This window comes from Ambystoma mexicanum, chromosome 11 (genome assembly GCF_040938575.1).
Source record: "Ambystoma mexicanum isolate Mex_15411 chromosome 11, UKY_AmexF1_1, whole genome shotgun sequence".
Classification (NCBI taxonomy): domain Eukaryota; kingdom Metazoa; phylum Chordata; class Amphibia; order Caudata; family Ambystomatidae; genus Ambystoma; species Ambystoma mexicanum.
In genome coordinates, this window is record NC_090934.1 from 90,811,788 (window position 1) to 90,824,439 (window position 12,652).

The window sequence follows — 12,652 nt, forward strand, 5'->3', positions numbered from 1 at the left end:
CGCTCCATCCTGCGTGTCTTGCAGAAGCGCGTAGATACCAGTTACTTCACTGGTTTGAAGGCGTTGGGAGAGTTCCGGTAAGTATTGACTCTGAAGTCCCTGGCAGGATTGGTAAGTCTGAAGTTCAAAGAGTTCATTTTGCCCGATGTTCACTCTTGTCCCCGTCCTTCCTTAAGTTGCAACTGAGTTCGTGAGCAGAAGGTCTCTTACCTGAACGCCAGCAGCAGCTACGAGTCTGTTACCCAACGCTGTCCGGTAACTATTGTATACATTAGCGTGTTGTTTTTCTCCCCCTTTACAGATGCAGCATATGAAAATGTGGAGAGTTATGGAATAATACAGCCGGTGGCAAATCGGGTAAATCTATGGTGGTAAGAGGTTGTATTTGTTGATTCCCTTGGCTCACCTTGTTTTTTTTGTGTCCCCTAGGTGCCGGATTACGGTGAAGAAATGGAGACAGTGCCGGATCGAAAGATGCTGTGAGAACTGGTGAGTATGGCGCCGTGCTAGAGCTGGCGAAGCGACGCGTGCAGGACTGATGTACTTTCCAGGTCCGCAGATGAAATGGTTCCGGAATTAGGTGAGGAATTTGAAATAAGTTCGTTTTCTGACCTTGTCCTTTTCTTCTTCATTCTAGGAGCTCTGGATTCGAGGCAGGCGTGGCAGAAGACTGGATGCTTGCTGCGGGCATGGCAGAAGACTGGATGCTGGCTGCAGGCACGGTGAGCGTCACACTGCTGGATGCAGAATAACGCGAAGCATGTGCTGCTGTTCGGGTGTGGTTTAAATGGCCTCCAAAGTAGTTCCAGGTAAGAAGTTCCCTAGAGCCACGCCAGAGTAAAAAAGTAAAAAATAGTCCCTGTAACAAAATAGTCCCATCCAGGCCTCATGTAGGCTTGGACTCTTTTGCAGCATGGTGTGCATCAGGTAAGTAAAGTCTATGAGCCTGGCGCCTATGGTGCCAGGACTGATTTCTATGATGAGCCTGGCGCCAAAGGCACCAGGACTGAACTTTGGCAGCCCCTAGCTGGGGCTGCTGAGGTTTAAACAAATGTCTGGATGCCTGCTCCCGGAGCTGAGGTCCTTGGTCCTGATGCCCGGGGGTAGGCATCATGACGCACGTTCTCCCGAGCAAGCCTTGGATCACCTGCCACTCCCTTCACAGGCTGGGCTTCTCCCTCAATTTAAAGAAGTCCCATTGGACACCTACCCAGCGGCTCAATACATCGGAGCAGTGCTCGACACTTCCCTGGGGTTGTTGCCCTCCCCAGGTGACGGCTCATCACATTCTGCAGATGGTGGACAAATTTCGACGTGCCCAGAGTCTCCCGGCGTTCGAGTTCTTGAGGTTGCTCGGCCTCATGGCATTCTGCATTTTCCTGGTGCCAGAGGCCAGGCTGCGGATGAGATCTCTGCAGTGGGCCCTCAAAATGCAGTGGTCAGTTATCCAGCAGGATGTTGGATCCCGTTCAGCTTCCACACTCGGTCGCGCCGGATCTTCTGTGGTGGGCCGTCGAAGGCAATCTAATGAAGGGTGCGCCATTTTGGCAACCTTGGCCGGAGGTGACGATTATGACGGACGCATCCCTCACGGGTTTGGGAGCTCATGCCAACAAGTTGACGGCCAGCAGCTGTTTGTCTCTGTCGGAGTCCAAACTCCACATCAGTCTGTTAGAGCTGTGGGCTGTCAGCTCAGGCTAGCCCATAAGGCTTTTCTGCCGTCTGTGCGGGGGGGAAGAATGTCCCGATTATGACGGACAATACAGTGGCCATGCACAAACTTAACAAAAGGGGGGGGGGCAGGGTCGCTCCTGTTGTGCAGGGAGGCGATGCAGCTCTGGTTCTGGGCCATTCAGCAGAACATTTCGATCTCAGCAGTTCATCTAGCCAGAGACGGAAACGCAGCGGTGGACGCTCTAAGCAGGCAGAGCACGGTCTCTAACGAGTGGGATCTGGCTCAGGAAATTCTGTTGGATCTCTTTGCCCTTTGGGGAACCCTACAAGTGGATCTCTTCGCCACCAGTGTCACCCAGAAGTGCGAAAGATTCTGCTTGCGGGAATTTCCTCGAAGAGGAGGCTTAGGGGACACGTTCGTAGTGGAGTGGTCCTTCCCACTGCTGTACACGTTTCCTCCAGTCCCCGTCAATCTGCAGGTGTTCTCGACATGTCCATCTGCCCTCCACACCGTCTTCCCTACCGAGACAATCTGCTCTCACGGGAGGGGGGGGGGGTCGGGTTCTCCATCCAGAGGTTAAGTCCCTCAGCCTTCACGCTTGGTATTTGAAAGGTTGAGGTATAAGGATTGGGACCTCCCCGAAGACGTGATGGAGGTGTTGCTTTCGGCCAGAAGGCCCGCAACGAAAACTCTGTACCGTTGGAGAAAGTTCTGCAACTGGTGCAGGGTACAGAATGTGGATCCTTTCCAATGTTCCATTTCTTTGGTTTTGTCTTTTTTGCTTTCTTTAGCCCACAAGGGCCTGCAAGTAGGTACCATTAAGGGTTACCTGGTGGAGCTGTCCATATTTAAGCGCTCGTCTGAGGAATGCTCTTATTTTAAGATCCCTTTGAACTCTTTGTTTCTAAAAGGGCTAACTAATGTGTTTCCACCATCGCATTTCCAGGTGCCGGGATAGGATTTGAATGTGATTTTAAAGTTCCTAATGGGAGCTCCGTTTGAGCCCTTACATTCTTGACTGTTGTCCTTTAAAAACTGTATTTTTAGTTGAGGTTACTTCCGCACGCAGAGTGAGTGAGTTGCAGGCACTTTCCGCCAAACCACCCTTCACTGTGTTCCATAAGGACAGGGTTGTCCTTAGGGTGCAGCTTTCAATTCTTCTGAAGGTTGGGTCTGAATTCCATTTGAGCCAAAAGTTAATTCTTCCGGCGTTTTATCCTCCTCCACATCCTGGCAAGGAAGAGGAGAGGCTCCATAGTTTGGATCTTAGGAGAGCTTTGAGTTTCTATCTCTCACGGATGTCCCGGGTCAGAGTGGATGATCAGCTCTTTGTTGGTCATGCTGGAAGGCGTTTAGGTCAGGCGGTTTCCAAGCAGACCTTGTCCAGATGGGTCATTGTGATGATCTGTTACCATTTGGTGGGAAAGGACCCTCCAGTAGGCTTACGGGCTCACTCTACTAGGGGGTGGGGGTGTTAATATTCACAATATTTGCGAAGCAGCCACATGGGCCTCTGTCTCTCCAAATTGGATTACTGTAATGTATTATTACTAGGTACCTCCAATGCTAACTTAACTAAATTACAACTCATCCAAAATAAAGCCCTACGCACAGCCTTAGGAATAAAACAATCAGATGTCTCGCATCCGAAGAGAGGTCCACTGGCTACCCATTAAGGCAAGAATCCTTTATAAAACGTTATGCCTCACCTATAAATGTCTTACCAAGAAAGCACCTAGCTATATCAATAATGCCATCACAAAGTGAATAGAACGCTCAGATCTAATTCCAATGCGTTTCTGGCGATCCCGAGATACAGAAGTTCTATCTAGAGCAGGTGGTAGCAGCTTCCCAATCCTGGCCCCCTACTCACTGGAACACTCTCCCACTAACCATGAAAAATGAAGAATCATTCCATTGCTTCAAAAAGCTACTCAAAACATCGTTGTTCAATAAATATGAATCCAATGACAGTTCAGTACCCATAGAGAATCCTTCCCTCTCACCAGCACCCACTGAAGCTCACCTGAACCGCAGGCTCCAATGGTCTTTGAGGTACCTGCTACTGTATACTGTAAATTTGAAGTTTGTTGTACAATGTTGAATTACATTTTTAAGATGTCTATCTATGCCCTGATACTTCAGTCTGGCCGTATTATAAACGAAATAAATAAATGTTCCTCCTAAAGTCCATTTGTAAAGCAGCAAACTGGAGTTCTGTACACACCTTTACAAAACACTACTGCCTGGATACACTCTAGGTCTGATTCTCAGGTGGGACCAGCAGTACTAAGACATCTCTTTACTACTGTTGCTTCACATATGCCACCACCTTCTCTGGGTACTGCTCGATATTCTATGCACAACGTGTGATGCTAAGCACATTCACAATCATCAGAAGACATGCATTATTTACCGTAATAGCATTTCTGATGATTGTAGCTGCTTAGATTCAAATGCGCTCACCCTTCCTCATCGCACGGAGTAGAAGAAACGGACATCTTACTACTTTCTCTCTATCTGTACTCTCTCACCATAAACGCAACCAGAGGGACCTAGACGCGTGAGGGATTTTGGGTACACTACACGTCACTTTAGGGAAAGGGTTACAAGCACGCCCATGTCGATGTCCCCTTTCGATTCTCGAAAGACAAGATGCAATACTCTGCGATCACCACTAGATGTCGGACTATATGCACAGCATGTGAAACTAAGCAGATACAATCAGAAATGCTATTTCAGCAAGTAATGCAGGTCTTATACACACATCTATTTAAAGCATTCTTTAAAAAGCAGTAACTAGCAGTAACATTAATCCCACTTTGGGATTCAATTAAAGTGAAAAATAAATCAGGTGAGTAATGCATTCCTATTAAACATTTTCCAGCACCCAGAGGTGACCTCATTTGAGGTCAGTATAACACTTATTTTGTATAACCTTTACAGTATTGTTATTAAAGTGGGGAAAGGTTAGTTAGTTAGATCAGAACAGACTGGTATTCTATAATAACAGATTCTCCCAAAGGGATGCAGGCAGTCTTTTATCCCAGCATTAAGAGGGTTCAAACAAAACTTGTAAGAGAATAAGCACTGGCAAAGCCAATAGGTTCAAAAGGTGGCCTTTAGGGAGCCAGGACAGCCAATCCATGGGCAAAGTCAAAGCTCTGATGCTCTTATTGGATAAATGTTCTTAGTCAAAAGAAATCATTAGCAACTCAAGGAGTCACCTTCAAGAAGCACAAGTTGAAAGGCCAGTATAAGTGAGTGGAGGTGAACTCAGGGTAGGGTTAAATAGCACTCCCAAAGGTAGGATGCACCCCACATGGCAAAAGGATAATGTACCCGAAGCCCCACAGTACCTTTGAATTTATGTTCTATCTGGATGCCTCTGGTTGAAGTGCAGCAGACTTTTGTTCCTGGTGACGAAAGAGAAGACGTTTGGCAGGCTCCTGCAGCAGCACTCGAGAGGGACTCTGTAGCAATTGATTTCGTGGGATTCATCAGCTTTGTGGTTTTGGCGCCAAAGAAGAATGAACACCTCCGGTTAAAGTTCCTTGATCCCTCAGTCCTGGACTCTGGTGAGGGGGACTCTAGGCATGGATATTCTGTTTTTGTAGGGTCCTCTGGATGACCAGGAAGCTTTGGCTGGATTCAGATTTCAGAAGACCATGCACTCACAGGTGGTCGAGGTACCCCCGGGTATTGGGATTCTGCAGCCTTGGAAAGCCACAGCAAGTTAGGGGTTGCGACAAAATTGTTGGTGTTGAGGCTAGTTGGTCCCACCAGCTTAAGGGAAGTCGTCCAGTACAGGTCTTCCCTGTCGATTCGAAAACTGGGTCAGTGCAGCTGCCGGGCTTCACCAGGCACTTTGCGGTCCAGGAGGGTGCTGCTGGCGTCTTCTCGTCTTCTGCTTCAGATGTTGTCTTCCAGTGGTCGATTATGCTCTAGTCCCAATAACCTCGCTTTTTATGCAAGTTCCCATTCATTCACAGCCATACGCTGTCTCATACAGCAGGGTGGCTGTCCTCCAGGACAGCCAGCTGGCAAATTGGAACTGGTTTAACCCAGGCACACCTAGGGATAAAGGGAAGGGAGGTTTCGGGGCACTCCCTCACTTCCTGCCTTTCCAGACGCACAGGAGCCTGGGTGGGCTTCATGGCTAAAGCCTGCCAAAGGCAAAACACACTTTGGACTCTAACCAAATAAAAGCCCAGAACAAACTGACAAGATGCAAAAAAAAGGGGCCATTTTGTGAAAATGGTCACCTTAGGGTGCTGTACTGCAGATTAGTTTTCAGTCTGCAGATACAGATCACCAGGTAGTAAAAAAAAAGAAAAAAAAAAGAAACCACTGCCAGAAGCCATTCAAGTGAGTTACTGTAACAAAATGTTACATGAGGAATGGGTTAAAGGAGTTACTATGTAACCCACCTGCAGTCGACATAAGGTGGTGTGTGCTGGACCCACAAAGGAGTAAGGTAAGTAAGACTGGGGAAGAGAAGTCCAAGGGACTTCGCAGTGGAACTGCATAAAAGGTGCTGTCACAAGGCAAAAGCAGATGCCTATGGAGTTTACCAGACTCCACAAAACAGTATAACACAGAAAATCATAGTCTGGAAAACACGAGAGTCAGAAAGTTCCACTCGGGAGTAAAAATTAAAAAGCCCGTTGTACAGCAAAAGAGCTAGAGGTATCTAAGGTTAAAGGGAGTTGGCACAGAAATGAATTCTCCCTAACACCCCGCCCCTGGTGTGCTCCTCTGGTAGAGAACCCACATGTAGACACCGGGGTCGGAGTCCTAGAATATGCCTTAATGTTTTTTATAATATGCGGTTATCTTTTTAATGTGTATTTTCTGAAGTACTCATTTGAACGGAGATTTGTGTGACTTTAATAAAGTATATATTTTCATTATGTCAGTGCAGTGTATTTTCTGGAGTAATTATACCCCTGCCTGAGAGTTACTCCTTTTTATACGCACACTACACAAGTTTGTGAGGTCTGGCATTCCTTAGGTGCCAGGTGTTTTAGCCCATGGCACGCCGGGTTGGTAGCTGTAGCATCCTCAAGAGGGTGGTGCAAAAGCTTGATTAATAAAGGTTGAGCAACTTTTCCAGGCAACAGTGTGCCACAGAGTGGCTGAGGATACGGAGTTTACAGAAACATGGTGCATGGTCAGAGCTTGAAAAGTCTTCTAGTATTCACAAGAGCTTTGACTAATTCACAGGCACTTATCAAAGAGTAGTCATGGTTTAAGACCAAGCAAAGATGTTAACCTTCTGTTAGACCAAGCTGTGGACCTACCTGGTAGGCTAACATTTTAATTGAAGCGTTCCCACGTAACTAAATTTTGACTCTGGCAAATCCCTCATTTTATATTTATTACCAACATTGTATGTTTTTAGCTAGATTTAACCACATGCATGGGTGCTATGAAACATGCCTTTAAAAGCTTCCTTTTGAATTACTATGATAGAGGTGGTGTATATGCATAAAGCGGCCTTTATAGCTTCTGGTCCTGGAAGCACTAACTTGTCGGTATAGGAATATTACTGGGATTACTTGTATAACAATATTCTGCAGCGGTGATCAGCACAAGAAGCAGTTTTAATTAACATTATATGATATGAGAATAAATCTGGCAAAACTGGTCTGTTCTTAGAAAAATGTGTGTAAACCATATGACAAAAACCATCTTTGCTTAAGCAAGTTAGCCTGATTATAATAGCTACAGCACCTTTTCTGTCAAATTGTTTTGGTCCAAGATCATTATTTTTCCAGGCAGCATCAGCCCACTTGCGTGTTCTTCTGGTTACTAATGTATATTTGTTTTTTGTTTTTAACAGTGCCGAGGGCAGTCATGTTTCCGGTCAAAGCAATGGGCGGGACCCCCAAGCTCTTGCCAAGGCTGTACAGATTCACCACGACACACAGCACACAATGTATTTTGCTTAAGCACTGGTGAGGACTTGCTTGTTGCCCCACCCCTCTGCGGTCCAGGAAATATCAAAATGGAGACCTGTTGCTTAAGCTAGGGCTAAGTTGATATTGGACTGCGTCTAAACCAGCAAAATTGCGGACCGTCGCACTGAACGAACATTTCACAATTTCTTTTTCTGCACAGAGTTGAGCCATTGTTTTGTGATTTTTGTTTTAAAGTACTTAAAAGTTCTCATGCGTTGGACTGACTTTTACCTCAGATACAAAGGCCGATCATCCTGGAATACTGCAATTTTTTTCTGAAAGGAAAATACTTATTTTTTAATTTTTATTATATATGAATTTACCTGCTCCTCCACCTCACCGTTTAACTACTGTCTTGAACGAATTCGTCTGTCATGTGGGGGCCATGGAATTTTTTAATGCTGATTTTTGACTTTTACTGTAAATATATTTTATGGATTGTTTTAACTTTGGAGGTATTGGCAGTTGGCCTGCTTTACCAGTGTCATGGTGTCTCTCTTGGCAGACATGTGCTGGTGCAAATACAATTTGCAAGAGAAATTATTGCACTATCTGACAGATTAAAATCCTTTTTTTCTGTGACCTGTATAAACCGCAGCTTGACGGTGAAATCTTATAAATGAACTATACTTGACTTATGTACACCTGCCATGGCTGGGAGAACCTCACTTCTAACCCTCAGACCCCATTAAATTGCAGACTGCCAAATTGGATTTAGCGTTGCCCAACAAAATGCCCCTCCTATGCTGCTGTGTACTCCTAACAATCTACGTCTCCATGTTTGCAATAACTTTTTCAGAGCACCCGACAATGAAAACAAATAGGAATGTTTTGTAGCCTTGGAAAATTTTCAGCCAAGTTTTCTTTTTGAAAAATATATAAACACTAGACTATGACCATGAGCGGTATTTGGAACCAAGCTGTAACGCTGTCTTCATCATTGTTTTAAACTTTTGCAGAAGTTTGCAACTCTGGATTCACCTTGAATACGAGCTTGCCTTGGATGTTTTGTGGGCATTTCCTTCATCAAGGTGATCTTGAACCAGCATTTTTTCACATTCTTTTGGGCCCTCTAGGTTGTATTCTTAATCATGTTGCAGTGGCATATATATGGAACTGCAGAGTCCTGGCATTGTCCTCCTTTGGCAGTGAGTGTGCTGGAGCGGTAACCAACCTGTGAGAGTCCTTCTTGGTGTACTCTTGATTAAAACTTATCCAGATCAAGAACCTGCAGGCAATATTGGAAGAACGGAGCGTGAACTGCACAGTGCTACAGTCCAGTCTTTTATCGCAGGCTCTTTACAGTAGATGCCAAATTGCTTGAAGCAGCCTTGCAAGATCCATTTTTGCCATGCTTTTTTCCTTCTTTTTAGTGTGTGTGTATGCAGCAAGTTTACAGTCTGTAAGGGACAAAGGATATGTTTAAAGTCTTTAGGATTAGGTGTATGATTCAAATAAAACTAAGATTCTAAACCATGAAGTCTATCTGAGCTAGCCTTGTGCTTAGGGCTGCCTCCAAAGATGATGTAGCAAAGGCATTGACATTAAACTACATGTAAAGGCAAATCCTGGCTTGCAGCATGGGTGTGAATGTGATACTTGGCTGCTTTGGGCTTCTTTGCTGCTGTACATGTTTTTCAGGGAGAAAAGTGAGGGCCTAGTGAAACTTTGCCTGCCAATCCACGAATTTTGGACCTGGGTTGGGGGAGGCAAACCGTACATATAATAGAATCATTTATTTAAATTTCAGTGTGTGCACCTTTAGTCTTGTTCTGGGTTATTAGTTGGAGAACTCTGCAACAGTGTTCTATCCCTCATGCAACTCATTGAGAATGTGGTGTGCTCACAGGCTGGTCAACGGTGCCTAGACCTTGTGTGCATGTTTTCCAGGACACTTTCTGTGTAGGGAAAGTCAATCTGTGCACTTTACAGCACATCTATTAATTTTTATGCTTTCCGGCAGCTGTTGGAGTGTTGGCTTTTTGTTTTGGGATAAGCCAAAATAGCTAGGTTTTTTATTTTGGGGTTATTTAAGCTTTTTCTATTTGAATTCTTTCATATAAGGGGTCTCAAATTGGTTATTTAACTTGTTACATTTTAATGTTATCAATTTTGTGAACTTTTAATGGTGTAGATTTTTATTTTTCAGCGTGGAACTATCTTTAATACCCACCCACCCACCCTCCATGCCCCAGGAGCTCGTGGTGGTGTGATGTCTTGCATGTGTCAATCAGTGGGAAAATGTGCATTTTGTAGCTTTTGAAGGATTTATTTCAAATGGATCCTATCTGGTGATTTAGTTTTGTGGTGTATCTCTATGTAGCATTTTGGTGGGGTCCCATGAATCTGCAAAACTCTGTAGGTGGGACGAAGTTTCTGACACCATCTTAAATTCAAAGTACTTTGGTTAAACCAGTTTTGTTTTGAAGTCTTTTATATAGTTTTATGAATGTGTGTGCGTGTGTCTAAGAGTAAAGTGATACTAGCTTATCTGAAACTGCAGGGCGCTGGAGATTTCCTTTGTGGTAATCTTACTTATTGGAGGGCCTGTAGAGTTTGTCTAAAGGAGCACATCCTCAAAGGTTTGCTTGTTTCCTAGGACAGGTATAGTTTGTGTTCCGGTCACACATGCCATTTTTACTGATAACTAAAACCTCAAACCTTCCTGGCGGTACAGCGATGCACCGCTCAAAGCCAGATGCAGTGTTAACACATGATCTCTACCCTGCCACCCTGTGTATGGATGGAATGAATTCCAGTGCCCCGAGGCATGCAGCAGCTTTGCTTTCATTTTTGGAAAGTGGCGTCAAAGGGCACTGAATCTGTACTTTTAATGTCCAAGGGTGTATATTGGTCCTGGTCAGACATGAGGAAAGATCCTGCGAGCACTATCTGTTTTGGAATTGATCTCCAATATGAAATGTTGGTTTAGTTTCCTTAAGGATCAATGAATTTGTCTGGGGACAGATCATGGTAATATAGGATGCATTGGTTCAATCAACATTCAGTGTAATTCATTGGTTTCTATATTGTTGCTAGAGTTATAATGTTTTAAATAGTTTTTTATTAAACTTGACTGGATGTGTGTCTATAGCAATACGAGGTACAACTTTCTATCCCCCATCTCCTATGTATAAAGGTGAATGTAGCAGCTTTATGTTGCTAAGATAAAATGCTGGCTGTATAAAGTTTTTCTATATATTTTTTTTTGTTTTTAGCCTGCAGGGATATTTGTGTTCACGTCTTAAAAATAAAGAAAATATAATGACTTTCCTATGTCAACTTGTCTGGTTTTTATTATTGTTTTGCATGCTGTGGAATAGTGTACAACTGTGGACTACAGCAGTCCTCTGCCTTTATAATGTAGGTAACCTTGGTTTGCATAATTTGATGACCTGGTTTCCCTTTCCCCAAACGTTTGGATTGTTGGAGCCCATCTACTCCTAGCAAAATTGTATAGAAAACCAAAGTGCATGTGAATTTGCACCATGCCTTTGCCATCTACAGCATCCATTGGCTCCCCTTCTCCAGTCATTGTTACTGGGCAACCTTTGAGTTAGAAATCTTCATGAAAGCCATTAAGGACCTCCTTAGTACTGCACACCGTGGGTCTGTGTCTGAGGTGTCGCACCTTGCTGGGACAGTTTTTCTGAAGTCCAACTATGGGCTTAGTAAAACCATTCAACTGAGATAGTACAAGACTCCACTCTTAGTATAAGGCTGTACCACCGAAGTATACAGTAGCGTAGATGGAGCAGACTGGCTTATCTAAAGAGGGAGATGAGGCTGTAGGAAAGTACATACAACATGTAGTATACCAATGATTCAATAGAAACACTTACAACTAGAGGTATCATAAATACAAGTAGGTCAAGTTAGGTCTTGGGGTAAGTACTGGTCACAGTCATGAGTAATATTAAAAACACACCACAATGCTTGAAGGTACTTGGAGCAAAGCATAAACCTTCAGAATACCCAGCAGTAATTCTAGGGAAGTCAGACCTTACCATCCACATTTAGTAGAGGCCAAACCTGTTCATGGAAAGTAAAACCAATAAGGTACTTTTAGATTACTTTCTGTAATACAAGGGTAGTAGACCCGGTCAGTTATGCAGTGACGCTCAGCAAAGAAATTACATAATCAACCAACCCTGTTACCCGGGTACTTTTCTGAACAGTGGAACACAGATTCAAGGAACAGTATATACCTAGAACTACTTTAGGATAAGTTCTACTAGGCGAGTAAGACCTTTCTGGTGTAATATATAATTAGTTGCTTTTCAGCTCTGTGGAACAGTGGAAGTTGAGCAAGAACTCTTAACACTATTTTAGGATGCACCAGGAAGACCAAGGTCAGCAGCACCTAAAGAACACGCTTTAAGAATGGGGCACAGCTATTCTAGGCAGGTAAAATCTAATGCTGTAATATACTATTACAGTTGCTTTTCAGGTCAGTGGAACACAGACTGAGGTTACCAATAACTCTTAACTTTTTTTTAGGATGGCACACCGCTAACTCAAGGTAACTAAAGCCCATATACCTTTTATGTTGCTGTTAGCTCTTTTACAAAGTAAGTATAACCTAAGGCAGACTTATTCTAAACAGGTTGTGCAGCAGGTTGGGGAGGGGGGGGGGGGCAACACCCAGTTGGGGAACGTGGACACCTATTCTGGTAAAGAAATTAGAGAATCTAACAGCGTTACTTTTGGGACAAAGTATAACCAATTCACAGGTGAGTAAAATAACCTTACTTGGCACAACACGCATTCAAGATAAGTAAGAACTTTTAAAACACTTATAATTCTTTTTAAGACAGAATCCTTTCCCTGTCCAGTCCTTCCATAGTCTATTGCATTAGTTCTCTGAGGCAGAAGAGGGACCCTAGTGGTCCAGATGCCAGCTGTAGGCAGGCTCAGTTAGGGTTCAGTTGTAGAAGTGAGTGCCTGTGGATGATGGTTCAAACAAGTAAATAGTTCACCTTAAAGTTAATTGGGGTCCAGGGACCTCTGAGAA

General features: G+C 44.0%; 1 protein-coding gene across 3 annotated transcripts in view; it reads left to right on the forward strand.

The window, feature by feature from the left end:
• Positions 1-10,907, forward strand: part of LOC138503097 (protein argonaute-4) — a 324,615-nt gene extending 313,708 nt beyond the window's left edge. For all 3 annotated transcript variants that reach the window (XM_069622601.1, XM_069622603.1, XM_069622602.1), the window contains exon 18: positions 7,521-10,907. In XM_069622601.1, coding sequence (XP_069478702.1) covers positions 7,521-7,629 — 109 coding nt within the window. In that variant the 3' untranslated portion in view covers positions 7,630-10,907. The remainder of the gene's footprint in view (positions 1-7,520) is intronic.
• The last annotated feature ends 1,745 nt before the right edge of the window (positions 10,908-12,652 follow it).